General features: G+C 44.5%; 1 protein-coding gene across 1 annotated transcript in view; it reads left to right on the top strand.

Moving 5' to 3' along the window:
* Positions 1–15,476, top strand: part of RAB7A (RAB7A, member RAS oncogene family) — a 150,458-nt gene that overhangs the window by 108,173 nt on the left and 26,809 nt on the right. Inside the window, exons 3-4 of the mRNA XM_085624379.1 lie at positions 1,472–1,598; positions 15,138–15,356. Of these exons, the coding sequence (XP_085480505.1) occupies positions 1,472–1,598; positions 15,138–15,356 (346 nt within the window). The remainder of the gene's footprint in view (positions 1–1,471; positions 1,599–15,137; positions 15,357–15,476) is intronic.

Here is a 15,476-nt window from a genome sequence, read left to right as displayed (position 1 = left end):
ATGGCCCGGAGGGGGTCATCCCGTTAACACAATTTCGGCGGGACTTCTCATTCCCCGAAACGGAGAGACACCGCTATATGCAGGTCCGGCATTGGGCCCTTCAGCCACAGGTTAGGGATGTGGCGGACAGGAGGCTCTCACCGTGAGAGGTGGCTGGTGTCCCGTACGTCGGACTCGAAGCTAATCTCGGACTTGTATAAGTTTCTGCAATTACCTTCCACACATTTCCACAACCCAGGGAGGGTTCGGTGGGAGAGGGAGCTTGGGCGGACACTGAGCCACAAGGACTGGGACCACATATCTTACAGGGCGCGCCACTCTGCATACCATATGGGCCTCACCGACACTTTTACTAAAGTGTCCACGTACTGGTATTATACGCCTGAGCGGATTCATGAGTTTGATCATAGTAAGACAGATACATGCTGGCGAGGGTGCGGGCACAGGGGAACGCTCACGCACATTCTCTGGGACTGTCCCCTCTTAACTGCCTACTGGAAGGAAGTGCTGGATGAAATTGATTTGCGTTTCGGCATAGAGCTCCCGCGCTTCCCGGCGTATACCCTGCTAGGACTCCCAAATGAGCTAATGTATCCCCTTAAGTCCAGAAGAGGCAGGCAGATCGCCATTGCACTCGGCTCCGCAGTTCAGAATATCTTGATACACTGGCGTACAGACACAGTGCCCACGATAACGGGTTGGGTTCACAGACTGTGGCACGTGCTGGGGATGGAGAAATTGTCTTTGGTGGTGGCTGGGGATGTGACGCAATTTAATGAACTGTGGCAGCCTTTCCACTCTCTGCTGCTCAGAGTTTCGGGAGCTCACCTGTCCGAGGTACCTTCGCCTCCTGCGGCTCACGAGCCCGGCAGCGCTAGATCAGTGACTGGGTTGAGACCCTCCTCCTCAATTACCTATAGCTTTGGGAGATGGGCTGCAGGTTAGCGCACTGGACGGTGGGGGGGGTGGGTGGGGGAGGGTTTCGGGGGGGCGTTGGGTAGTTGGGGGGGGGCGGGGAACGTTTGTATTGAAATGTAGTGTCATGCTGAACTTCTGCCCTTTTTTCATATGCCAATCTTGTATTGCGGTATGTAAGTTTGGATGTGACACACTGAATGAATAAAATACTTTAAACATAAAGTAAACAGTATGCAGTACAATGAATTATCAGCAGTGATTAGTTTATTTTTATTTTACGGAGTTTTATATAGCGCGAACTTGACCCTAATCGGGTATCGGAGCGCTTTACATAGCACCAGTTGCATTACATGAGGACATCTTCATTTTTGTTAGGCACTGGAGATTGAGTGATTTGCCCAGAATCACAGGATGTTCAGCGTCCTTGTTGGGGATTAGAACCAGTTCCCCAGATATGAGGTCAACCGCCCTAGCAGTTAGTTAAAACCGTCTTGTAAAATTTACAAAATGTTGTGTTACATTGTGTGCTGATTTTTCCTTTTCCCTCCCTCAGGGTAGGTAAAACTTCGCTTATGAACCAGTATGTGAACAAGAAGTTTAGTAATCAATACAAAGCAACAATAGGAGCAGATTTCCTGACAAAGGAGGTGATGGTGGATGACAGATTGGTCACTATGCAGGTAAGAACTTTTCTACCAAAATTACATTTCAACCTGCAAAGAAAATTGTACTCTGAATATTTTAGCTGCAAGATGGCACAGATATTGCATATAACTTTCTTTGATCAACTTGCTAGATGGAAACTGAGTGTCAAAATCCTCCCTTTTCAAATCCAGAGAATCAGGCTCCAGATGTGTCTGTTTACCAACTAATGCCAAAACCTCTCAGTTTTACATTTTTATATAAAGTAACTGAAGTTGGAAAACAGATTGTTTTTCACTACTTGGAACAGGGTGGGGTGAAAAGTGTGAAAAATGGAGTACATATTAGATCAGTGACTAGCTGATTTTTATATTTAGCTTGCAATGGTTGAAAACTGGCACAACTTATAACAATTTCAAGTTGGTTTATCCGCACACCACATATTCTATTGACTTCTGTGTTCTGCTGCATCCCCTATTGACCGCAAAAATGCTGGGAGTGTGTTTAGTGATCAGAGTGACTGCACTTCACAGGATATGAGCTTTTATATTGTACCTAGGCTAGCCTTTCTCTGTGAAGATGTTAGATGTATCCGTATTTGTATCATGTGACCTTGCTAAATGTTCTGATTGCTTTACTGCAGATGTCATGTAAGCCTTTTCCGATTTGAAATGTGGTTTCTAATAGCATCCTGTAACTAGGGGGAAAGTCTGGACATTATTCTGCAGAGCCTTAATAAATGGCTGTGTATAGCGCGAAAAGGAGAGGGGAAAGAGGATAGCCTTGTCTACCACACCAGATTGAGAAAGGAGTTTGTAAGCCAGCATAATACAGTTTGGCTTGGGGCTTACTGTTCAAGGCTTGTTCCCATTTACTGTATCTCCCTCCAGGTCCAAATAATGAGAGTATTGCCCACAGATAATCCCAAGCCACCTGGTCGAAAGCCTTTTCGGCATCTTGGACAGCCATGCCCAACCTCAGCCCCGATTTCCTAGCTAAATCAAAAGCCCCCACTGCGGTGTCGATATACGCCGTAGTATCTCTGCCCTGTATAAAGCCATGCTGCTGACTAGAAACTAAGCCAGGCATCACAGGAGCCAACCAGGTGGCTAAAATGTTTGCGAAACCGTTGCCTCTACATTAATAAGGGATATCGACCGGTAAAAGCGACGCTCCTCAGAAAACTATATTTGTCATATTCCATGACTCCGGAGCCTGACCCTCTAATCCAATAATTTGAATAACCTCTCCCAGGAGAGGAACCAAAGCGTTTTTGAAAGCCTTCTAAAACTCGGCTGGAATTTAGTCTTCCCCTGCTGCTTTCCCTGATGGTAACCTGGATATTACCCTGCTGATTTCTTCATGTGATTTCCTGTTCCAGCAAGGCAGCATCTGCCTCACACGCAGAGGGCAACTTACTCCCACCTAGATATTCCTGGAGTCCTTCCTCCTTTCCCCCTACTTTTTGTGTGTAACGTTTCTGGTAAACAGAATTGTTCAGCTATTGCTTTTGGGTGCGTATATAAAGTGCCTTTCTCTCCCTTTATAACCTTTTATCAATGTTTTAGCTTGATTATCTGCTAACTGATGGGAAAGTACATTCCCAATTCGGTCCCCATATTCATATTGTAATCTATACTTATTTTAACTCGCCGCAGCTTTTTCCTTAAAAGACCTGCTTTATAACCAGTCGCACTTCTAGTAAAGAGTTATACAGCAGACCTCATCTAGGGCGCCCCGCCGAATTGCATCTGCGTGACAAAGTTAACTTGCCAATAATTTTTGAAGCGCAGCTCTAGCCGCAGTATCCCGCTCCCTATTATGCCGCCATATATTCTTCTTCTGGGTAGCCCCCTATTGTATGCCTTCATCACGTCCTACACTACCCAGGGGGAAGCTGTCCCCATATTATCCTCAAAGTCCACTAGGTTTTTGATGATTAAAGAGTAAATAGTCACTATCACAGAGGAAGTAACGCGGAAATGAGAATGGCCGCTGTGTTTAATCTGAGTCTTGACCTAGAAGGATAGTAAGATGGGATTATGATCGGAGACGATCCTAGGGCATACTTCCATCCGAGCTGATATTTTATCCGAGACCCAAGCCATATCTATTCTCGAGCACTGTCTGTGCGGGGGCAGAGTAATAAGTATTCCCCGGAGTGTCTGCATGAAGTGACCGCCAAGCACCATTTAAGGAGTGCAGCCGCCCCATTTCAAGAATCTAAGCTCTCACTTTCCCCATTCTAGAAGTGGCTGTTCTGTTTGTAGAATCAATGGCATAGTCCACAGCACAGTTAAAATCCCCCGTTATTAGACATTCCCCCTGCCAGTCTAGTAACTCTAAGCTGCCAAAGTCAGACTGCAGGGTCATCAACATTGCGTCTGTAAATTCAACAAAATACATACTTCAGCCCCTTAATTTCCAGCTGTGCCAGTGCCAATCTCGCTCGCTGGTCAGCCAGCGTCTTAATGACTCTATGATCTAATGACTTGCAGATCATTATTGCAGTTCCCCTAATGGGAGCGCTCTGGGAAGTACAGTGGTGGAATGGTACCCCTGGTGTTTAAGTAAGCCTCTATATTTATAAGCTAAATGGGTCTCTGTAAGAAGCACGTTATGGGCACGATATGGGGCCTGTACGCTTTCAGCTCCTCCTGAACTAACTGGCGCTCAACGCTATAATTTAGGCCTGACACTTTATCAAAGCCATAATAGTCAATGCTCCTGCCGCTACCAAATACCTTAACAATAAGCCCTCTGTCTACAAATAATCTTTGTTTCCTAACCTTGCTATCTACCTTGCTCCTTACCTCCCGGAGTGCTCCCTTTGACCTTTTTCCCTGTGCCCTGCCTTATTCCCCCCCCCCCCCCCCCATTCCCAAACCACCATCATATGTGAATGTCCACCTTTTTATAACCTTTAGTCGCGCCGGCTCTTGTAAGAACACCTGAGCGTCTTCCGTCTTTAATGGGTCAATAATTTGCCTCCATTTCCATCGTCTGTCCATGGTGGCTCTGCACAGATCTGACTTAAAGTTAAAAAAAAGGGTGTCGACCGCTACAGGAGTACTGGGGCGAGCTTTAATGGATATTGCCTGTCTTAAGAAATTGCCAAAGCAGATCAGAAGGATAGCGAGAGTTTTGCTTATGCAAGGATATCGGCAGTCCATGTGCTTGTTGAATTTGGCAGTCCCAATCCCAGTCCGCCAGATCTGGGAAGGCCTTTTGAAAGTAGTTGACAATGTAAGCATGTGGGTTAGAGCCCTCCTTGCTTTCTGGGACAACAAACAGCCTTAAGTTATTCCGGTGCTGTCATTTTTTCAGATCCTCTATCTTAGTTTGCATAGCTAATATCTACTCGTCATGGCTGTGTAAACTCTCTCCTTATGTAAATAAACCAGCTTGGAATTATCCTACCTTCGAAGATGCTTGGAATGGTATGGTGCATAATGCATTTATATACCAGAATTAACACTCTTTAAATTGGAAATGTTGGCTGAATTGTTTGCTACATCCGTCTTAAAGGACTGTTACCTTCAACGCTGGCTTAATGATTGCATTTTTGCAGGTCTTCAGTGTTCTTGTATAGATGTAAGAGTAAGGACCTTATGTGGGCATGTTGAACTGAAGCAGCATTTATTGCATAGGACCCAAGTATGGTGAGGGCAGCTAATTGCTGAGTGATCCTGACTGACAAGTGTATGTGGTCGGACATCGGTGCATACACTGTCTTTCTGCCAGAAGTCAAAAAAGACAGTCAGGAACCTTTTTTGAGAAGGGTAAAGAGCCTCATCTGAGATGAGACTGTGCAATGGACATCGGTTCCCACGTGCGCGATTTTATGTCTTTTTGCCTGAATGGGGAGGAGAGGGGGCTACAGCTCTGTGCATGCTGTACCACTAAACATTGCCAGCATTGGATCTTTCATATATTCAAATATTTAAATTATCCTTCGTTGAAGTAGGAGTCTCTTGGTAAAATGAGTGTGCATTGCAGTATTATACATAGCCTGTAAGGGCTGGAGACATCCACCTTAGTATACTAATCACATCCTATGAATAGAACCAAGCTTCAGCCAGTCGGATTGCAGCAACCTGATAAACACTCCCCCAGGAGGCTACCATACCTCAGTTTTGCTATCACATATCCTGTAAATGGAGTCCATTTGAAAATCTGACAACTTCATGCCTGGAACATCGAAAAAAGGTCTCTTCATGCCTTATGGTACTTGTGCGAAGATGTCCTTGCGCTCACAAGAACTCCATTAAATGCCTAGACCTCTCGCGCAGGTTTAAAGTCTGCAAAAACTGTTTAGCTTTTTATCTGAGCTTTCTCACCAGCACAGAAAGGAAGAGGTCTTCAAAACGCAGGCCAGGATTAGAGCCTCCAGCTCTAGTGAACTTGGGTATCTCTAAAAATTACTAATCCGGCGTGGACGATGGAAACAGTCAACAAAATCAGTACCGTAGCAACCTCCTTGACAGCGACCACCTCACCATATACTGCTGTTCTGTTGATGATTATTTCTATTTCCCTGTCAACGGAGGTTCTGACTAGGCCTGGGCGAAGCACTACGCTACGCTCGCGTAGTTTGCGCTACTTCGCACTACGCGAACTGCACGTAGCACAGTGCGAACACGCGTAGCGTAGTGTTGCGTAGTGCTGCGGTCATTTTTTGCTTGCTCGCGGTCCTCAACGTCAAGTTGGCGACCGCGAGCAAGCAAAATGACATCCTGGCGAGACTTTTTCCTTGATCGCGAGCATGGAAAATAAACCTCCCGGCGAGATTCCCAACGCGAGAAGGTCAGGTTTCTCATTGCGAGGGGTCGCGTATGCTCGCGACCGCTTGCGATGAGAAACTACCAGTTCGCGTTGAGAAAGCTGCAGCTCGAGTAAAAATCTACTCTAGCAGCAGAAAACTACAGCTCGCACTGTGCAAGATGCCATTTTCAATGATTGCACAGTGCCGGTTGCTTGTCCGCACTGTGCAATCATTGAAAACAACATCTTGCACAGTGCGAACATGTTACTTCGCAGTTCGCGAAGTGCTACGCGTAGCTCGCGTAGTGCGAACTTCACTTTGCGTAGCTTCGCGAAGTGCTACTTCGCGAACTACGCCCACCCTTAGTTCTGACTAGGAAACCTTCGAGGATCGCACAGGGATTTCTGTACCGTTCATTCCACAACATACTGCCCCTAGCATTGTGTCACCTTCTCAACTAAAAAGATCAATTGATGAACAGAATGCAGAACCATGTCATACATTCACCCCAGTACAGAGATCTGGGCCTAAATCCATCGTTTTTTTTGCTCCCCTTGCCATACTGGTTTGGACCCAGCAATATGCATCAGTTTTGACCCTGGGCCCAATGGGAACAGTCCAGCCCAAACTGCCAGGCCAGGTCCTCCCTGGACTGGAAACAAGCATCCTAGGACCGGTTTCGGGCTTTCATCCCTCATCAGCCAGGATAGCTTGACTCCAGTGGCATGGAGAGCATGGGACCTACGTCTGGGCATACCCGTCCCACTCGGGGTGACAGATGCAAAAAGAACAATTGATGGACAGAATGCAGAACAATGTCATACATTCACCCCAGTACAGAGAGCTGGGCCTAAATCCATCGTTTTTTGCTCACTATCCCATTCTAGTTTGGACCAAGCCATATGCAAATCTGTCTTGACCCTGCGCCCAATGGGAACAGTCTAGCCCGAACTGCCAGGCCAGATCCTCTTGGCAGTTCTGTCTGGACTGTTCCCATGAAGCACAGGATCAAGACTGATTTGCATATGGCTGAGTCTAAACTGGGGTGGCATGGTGAGGTTAAGAACTATGGATTTAACCCAGATCTCTTGACTGGGGGTGAATGTATGATTTATTCAGCATTCCGTCCATCTCATTTGTTCGCGTAGCACTTTTCACCCTAAGTGGGATGGGTATGCCCAGATGTGGGTCCCTTGCTCACTGTGCCACTGGATTCAAGCTAGCCTGGCTGCTGAAGTGTAATACCCAGAAACCGGTCCCAGGATGCTTGTTTCCGGTCCAGGGAAGACCTGGCTTGGCAGTTCGGTCTGGACTGTTCCCATGAGGCACAGGGTCAAGACTGATTTGCATATGGCTGGGTCTAAACTGGGGTGGCTTGGTGAGCAAAAGAATGATGGATTTAACCCAGATCTCTTGACTGGGGGTGAATGTATGATTTATTCAGCATTCCGTCCATTTGTGTGCGTTGCACCTTTACAACTAAGCCATCTATTGAGAATTTCGATGAGGGTCCCTGTGGCCCGGCCAAAGGTCTAAAGAATCTTCATATCAAGAGGCAGAGGAGTAGCATATGGAAAGCGAAACTTTTCCTCCTCCGGCTAATGAAAGAATCAAGGTGTCCAGTTAGATCAATTCATAACTTTAAGGTCTATGAACCCTTCGAACAAGACTTGCAAGATCATGAGGAAATGATGAAATTTCCAAGGGCTTTGGTTAAAAACCAGAGTTTGATGTTGGGTGATTATTGCAAAAGATTTCCCAAGCCTTCAAATACTAGATTACCAAAGCAACCATCTTTACAACCACAGTTGCACGTCTGTCCACTACTCTTACTTCTCATACTCTGGCTTCTTTTTTAAGTCCACGATCACAACCATCACTAACTCCTCAAACACTGCATTACCCGATGTAGGTTAGAATTGGGAAAAGTGCATGATGGTCAAAACAGAAGTGTAGAATGGCTATTTGGCACCTGTTTCCCCACCAGCTGCTCCTCATCCAGCAGATTCACCAGCAGACTATAGCGGAGGCTTTTGTGCACTTTTAAAAGGAGCATAATAGAGTTTTGTTGTAACAGTCTCATTCAAACTGATTTATTCTTTTCAGATTTTCAAGAAGTGTTCTTGCAGATCTGTGAAAGCTGTCCTAATAGTTGATTTAATCTGGAATGAGAGGATTCAAATTAAATCCTGCTACAGCCTCTGCTGTTTGCTGCCTGGACAAAGAGTAAAGCTCCTGATTTGCTTGCCAGCCTAATAGTTTATCCTTGGGCTGACCCCCATGGTGCTGCAAGCCGCCCAGCGTAGATCGCTTAATCCATCCAAGTCCTGATCTACTCTGACCGATAGAGAAGGGTGGAGTTTAGACATCATAGGAAAGACTCTCCGTCATGGCGGCAACTATGGTGAGGGCAGCCAATTCCTTAGCTAACCTTGATTGCTGTGACAGGCAGATGTGGTGCGACATCTCTGCATACATTGACCTTCTGCCAGAAAACAAGCCCCATCCAATGATAAGATAGACTGTGCAGTACATGGCGTCCAATACAAAGCGTCCACTGGGTTTAGGTGGCTCTGGTGCAGCAGTTTTCTGAAGGTGATTAATGAATTCCACATCTTTCAGACTGGAGGTCAAAAGTTGAATCTTGGACATGCCCTATGATGGAGAGACACTTTTGCAAGCATGTAGAGCATGCCTGTCAGTCTATCAAAACCAACATAGCAAGGTTGGGCATAAAGAGGTTTCGCAACAAGCTATAATCGGTGAAAGTCAGTGTAGGGGTAGGCAGTTACATGTAGCTGTGTCCGACATGCACTGACTCTGCCCCAGTTTTTCCTGCCTTTCAGTCTGCATCTGTAAAATTGCATTTGTAAACCTTAATATAACACACCTTTTTTGCGGAAAGAGTACCAGTTGATATTCCCTCCTTTTACCATTGATAAATGCAGATTTACCAGTACACTAGTGGGTTCTCCCCTTATTTAACCTTACTTGTACTTGCACTCTGCTACTTTATGAGGAATCTTGGATGCCTGCCTCTACTAATTTTCCTTAAATAACAGGCTAACTGTGTAAGTTTCAAGCAAGCTTCTTTTTTCTTTCAACCATTTGCTGTACTGTTTCGTTTTACGATGTACTCGATCGCACAATGCTTGTAAATTTGCATTGGCGTTTACCTTTATTTAAAATAAACAATATTTACGGATTCCTGCATGGCGTTCAGAAGGCAGTTGCCATTGGGTTATTCGTACATTTAACAATAAGGGGATAAAGGGTATTTATTTGCAAGCAAAGTTGAAAATCTCAATTGAAACATTTTGGTCCTCTTACTGTTGGTCTGTGTTTCACTTGAGGACACACCCTGGTCTCGTGAATCTTTTTCAACTGTAGCAAATTCTGATTATATTCAGCAAATACATTGCTTCAATGATCCATGCCTGGCCAAACTAATGAAGTTTAAACTTCTTAGTCACTTTCTATGCCCCGTAATTTCTTCATTAACCTTTAGCATCATACACATTCATTTGAATTTGTTATGGTAATGGCACTGATGGTGGGGATGAGGGATTCATTTGCTAAAACCTGTGGATTCTGCATATTTTTGCTCAATTTCTTTACCTCTGTCTTCCGAAGCTTGCGGTGGTCTTACCTTAATTGAAATTTGCTCTAGAACTTTGGCTTCATGTACCATTTTTAAGTCTGCCAGGCAGGTAAAATGACTGTGGTCGTCTCCTTGCTGAATGACCTCAAAATTAAAGGGTTCAATATATCAGGGCTGCTGTTTAGGTCAGAAGTACTTTGGTGAATTAAAGATGCAGTAATACTCACACAGTGTAGGCATGTTGAACTTCTTCCCCAAAAATGGATTTAAACCTGAGGTTTTCATAGTTGGCTGACAAATTCTCTGCATTGCATAATACTTTGGTGTTTTATCCAAACTAACATCCCGCAGAACATGTTAATCACTTCACCTGTATTTTTTTTTCCTGAAAGCGTACACATTATTGCACATAGTCTGTATTGGGTTGTCAATATGCATCTACATCCTCTTATTCTACAAACAGTTGAACTTTCATTTGTGCTCCGATTGCATGCTCTTGTTTGTGGTTTTTGCATTATTTTTCTTAATTAATGGACCATTTAACATGGTTCTGTCCTGCCATGAACATCGTTCAATTGCTACTTTAGCTGAAATGACCAATCTTTATCCAGTATTGTTTCTTAGGTTTTATCTGTATTTGATCAGTTCTCGCTTTTTTTTTTTGTTGCAATAAATCCATGGTCATTGCCGAAGTGGTGATCTTCAGTTTTTTGACTTGCGATGTTTACATCCTGTCAAATGCTCTGCATCATTACTTTGTAAGCGTCTGCATTTTTGTTTGCAGACAAGCAAACCCTTCATATCTCCTTACTTCCAAAAACTGTGTATTCAATCTAAATAATTGTCTTGGTTATATTAAGGATGGCAATTGTCACAAAATATAACTCTGACATACACACTATTGAATTTGCCGCTAGGACGCGCCATTGTTTCTCTTCTGGAATATCCATGGGGAACACACACCCGTGTTCGTCCCACCTGCCATCATTGCTTTGAATTTAATTTGTACTGCAATTCGGTTGGAATCCATTACACAGAATTTTAGTACCATTGATTAATTCACTTCTCGTCTTACTTGCGGCTTAATTACTTAGGAACCTTCATTTAGATTCATTTTGCTGCCCCATTATCCTTCCTTTGCAACCTTGTACCCAGCCGGGTTGGAATTATCACCGGTTTTGGGAATACACTTCGCTCAAGCATCTGTACACAGCCCTGAAGAGTCGTGGGGTTCATTTCCCCGACGAAACACGTTTCGCCTGGTTGCGTTTCTTTTAAAGAATAAAGAATTTCCAGTGTTAGCGAAGCACTCTGAACGTATCACTTGTGTATAATGTTGCATCTATGCATTTTAACTTGTATGTGTGCACAGGACCATGTTGTACAAAATATAACTCTTGCCGGCCACAGGTTCTTTAGCTTGGAATATTCCTGAAGAGTCACACTGGATTCAGAAATTTGTCGAGCAGGGACTCCGCACGTCAGCAGGCGGCATCAAACAGCTCTGCGCTGGAAGTGACGTGTGGTGCCTTTATAAGCTTCAGTTCTTTTCTTTCTGCGCCAGTCAGCACAGATCTGGAGAGAGCTACCTAAAGTCATTTTTTTTTTTTTTTGTACTTGCTTTTTTTTTTTTGTCTTACTTTTCCAAAACTGTCTCCCGGTATTGGTAGGGTGTCCTCCTAAAACAATGGTGGGGATTCAAACCTTGTGGTTCCTCTAACAGACCGAGGTCTGTGGCCGACCCCCATCTGGTTTGCCTTTTTTGCTTGGAGCCCGGACCAAGACTTGTGAGGACTGGCGCGCCATGAATCCCAGTGGCAATGAGGGAGTGCTGGTGTTGTATTGAAGATTGCTTAAGCACATCCACTGAAATACTGCTGACGGGCAAGGTTTGAATCTGTTCTGGGCATTTGGGAAATTTCTGTCCAAGGTAAGAAGAATTGGCGTGTAGTGTACAATCCCACCTGCACGCCAAAAGATTCCATAAGGACTGCAAGAGGAGCCATGTAGACATTAAATAGCGTAGGCTCAGGGCAGAGCCCAGAGGAACGCCAAATATTAAAGGTTTGGGGTCCGAAACACAAGGCAGCATCCAGACTGACTGACATCTGTCTAATACTAGGTGGCCCTACCTATCCCAATATTTCATTTATTGTGGGAGGATAGTGTGGGAAACTATTGAACGCCGCTGATGGATCTAAAAGCCGTAGTGCAGCTTGCTTCCCTTGGTCCAATGCTATCTTGATGGTATAGAAAACTTCCATTAATAGAGATTCTGTCCAGGGCGGAAGCCTGATTCAGTTAGATGCTGCAACTGATTACAGTCTAAATACCTGGACAGTTGGGCATTAATCAGTTTCTCCAGCATCTTAGAGAAGGCTGACAGTAATGAGATACTCTTTTAATTAGACAGGATAGATTTGTCAGCTAATGGGTCTTTTCAAAAGCAGAATAAGCTTGGCTTTTTTCCAACATATGGGAGCAATGGACTGGAGTAAGGAGTCATTTTGGAATGATTTATAGGCTTAATAGCCCATTGATTGGCTTAAAAATATGGGGGGTGACAAGGGTCTTCTGGAGAAACAGATTTACATGATTTTAGGGCTTTAGCTAAATTCTTCATTGGAATTGAAGCAAATTCTGTCAAGGAGCAGGAACGACCAGTTTATATATGCGGTATTACCAGATGCTGATACTTTTAAAGCTTCTACAATACCTTTAATCTTATTGTCGAAAAAATCTGAAAACTGCGTGCATTATTTAGGGGAGACCAAGAGAGGCTGTGCTAAGGCGCTTGGGGTTGAACATTTTTTTGCTATCTTAAAAACCTCTCTATAGGTTTATTGCAAGACACAGCAATTTTACTGGTGAAGAAATTCATTTGGGCCCATTTTACTCCTTGATGGTAGGTATTCAGCTCCCGTTTATAAAGTTCCTTGTCTTTGGGCAAGTAGAGCTTTCGCCAAGACCTTTCAAGTCTTTTGCATTGTTGGTGTATTTTCCTGAGCTCCTCTTTAAACTGAGGGGCATATTAAGAGGCCAGACCCTGCCTTAATGGGCGCAGTGATGTCCGCCATGTGTCTTAACCAGGCATTAGCTGCCTGTGCGTCCACCTCAATATTTCCATGAAACATGATTATTAAGAATGGCAGTAATCTCGCCCCAGTAGGGGTGTTAGCCCAACTTTGATGCGGTAAAGGTGTGGGCCTTCTACCTCTGAGACCCTGCTCTAGTTTCCAGCTAAAATCTACTGACCAGGAATTGCAATTGACAGCTGATATTTTCACATTACAATTAGAATTGATAGGGTCTACAATGTGACCAGCTAGATGGGTAGGTTGATCACCAAACTGCTTCAAATTCCAAGCAGACATGTCAAGGAGGAGTCGTGCATGTTGATCAGTAACCTTATCCAAATGAAGGCCAAAATTCTTCAGCATAGCTAGTTCAGTTCCTCAGTGAGTTTTGAGACCACGTACCACATTTTTTAGCAGGCAGCCCCCTCTTTAGTGCCTTTGGGCCACATGGGTTGGCAGCTGCCCCACTGAATTAATGTATTTTATTTTTTCCTAATTTATATAGCGCAAACTCGACCCAAAGGTTTTGGAGCGCTTTACATGAGCCCCAGTTACGTTACGCAAGGACACATTCATTTTGTTGGTAGGCACAGGGAGATTAAGTGATTTGCCCAGAATCCCAGGATGCTGAGCCAATGCTGAGGCTCGAACCCAGCTCCAAAGTCAACAGCTCTAGCCGCAAGGCTACATCCTCTCCTGAATTACCACCGGCATGTTCACCCTCTCCTCTAGTCAGGCCCCCTGGATCTGAAACCGCTCCAATTGCAAGACCGCAACATTTCCTGGAGCCCGGTCCAGCTAAGTTTTTCCCGGCGGCGGTAACGCACCCCGGTGGCTCCAACACAATATCCTCCCCTCTGCCACAATCCCCCCCATAAAAAACATTCCCAACTCTGTTACATAGCTAGATTGGCCAGACCTTGACAGTCAGGGCCTACTTTTGACAGGCCTGGAAAGGAGTATGATTGGGGAAAATCCTAGGATCCTTATAGCTACGCTAACCCTTTTGAGGCGGTAAACAACTGGTACGGGTAACTGGCAGATGCCAGTAGTCTGGACACTTCCCCAGACACTGGCTTTGTCTCTCCACCTGCTGTGGGTACAGAAGAAGTAGCTTCCTTTGACATGGTTGAGAGGAGGGCGACTGAGGTCCTGGACCTTGATTCTTAACAAGAAACAAAATGCATTTTTATTGTGCTTAATTTGGGTTGGCCAACAGCAGTGCCCTTTTTATTGAAATACATTGTTCTTTAAGCGAATTCTATAAGCGAATTAAGACCTGAGTTTTACCTTAACATGTTGAGCTGAAAGGGTTAACTGTCCATGTTCTACACCAGTGGTTCTTAACTTGTGGTTGCGGTACCACAGGGGGGTCAACAAACTGTCGGAACATCTTTACTCATGCAATTGCTTGTCATTTGTTCCCGGCCACATGACCCATTCACTCCCCCCTCCCAGGGCGTTTAACCCACTGCTCGTTGCTATATGTAGAAGAGAATTCTGAAGTGACCAGGAAAGCAACCTGTATCCTGTTTGGCACAAACATAAATCTACTCTGTTCCAAGTCTGCAACTTATTTTCAGCCTACTCTTTGCAAAGATCATTCATAATCAAGGTCAACACTGAAACTACTAATCACTCATGTACAGATGTGACCCCCGCAGTCTGTAAGGAGTACTCTGAGCAGATTGAGTTGGGCAGAGAATACTTAAGGCAGGTGTCTGCAACCCCCCCCCCCCTCCCCCGTGTCAATTGAGGATTCCATGCCTGAGAAGAAAGTGTCTACGTTATAATGGGTGCCCACCACCACTCTTTCCCACTGGCTTTTCCTTAGCACAATGACAGACCCATTTAATACTGATTTTCTTTCATTTGTTTCTTTTTTTTTTTTTTTTTTTTTATTGGGTTGCGTTCCATCATAAATTCAGGTTCTGGGAGGTTTTTCAAAGCATTCAACAATTAAGAATACCCATGTTGCAATGGCTTTGAAACATGATAAAGTAAATTATTACTGGTTTGAAATAATTTGTGTGTAACCTTAAATTGAATAAATGACTAATTTCAAATCTTTTAACTGCTGTATGGCAAGGAATCTTGCAAGTAACTTTTCCTTCTGTAAAATGTACATCTTCAGATATGGGACACTGCAGGACAGGAGCGGTTTCAGTCTTTGGGAGTTGCATTCTACAGAGGAGCCGATTGCTGCGTTCTGGTGTTTGATGTCACAGCCCCCAACACATTTAAAACTCTTGACAGTTGGAGGGATGAATTTCTCATACAGGCCAGTCCAAGGGATCCAGAAAATTTTCCATTTGTTGTGCTTGGAAACAAGATCGATCTAGAGAACAGACAAGTAAGTTGACTGCGCCTCCATGTCAGTCTCATTATCTCTTACTTTGTTTGGTGGTTCCTGTGTTCTTTCTTACTGTCTGTATGTGCGCCTGTCTTGTTCTTTCAGACTTTGTGTGTGTCT

The sequence above is a fragment of the Triturus cristatus genome, chromosome 9, assembly GCF_964204655.1.
Source record: "Triturus cristatus chromosome 9, aTriCri1.1, whole genome shotgun sequence".
Taxonomy (NCBI): Eukaryota; Metazoa; Chordata; class Amphibia; order Caudata; family Salamandridae; genus Triturus; species Triturus cristatus.
This window is presented reverse-complemented; position numbering and strand designations above follow the sequence as displayed.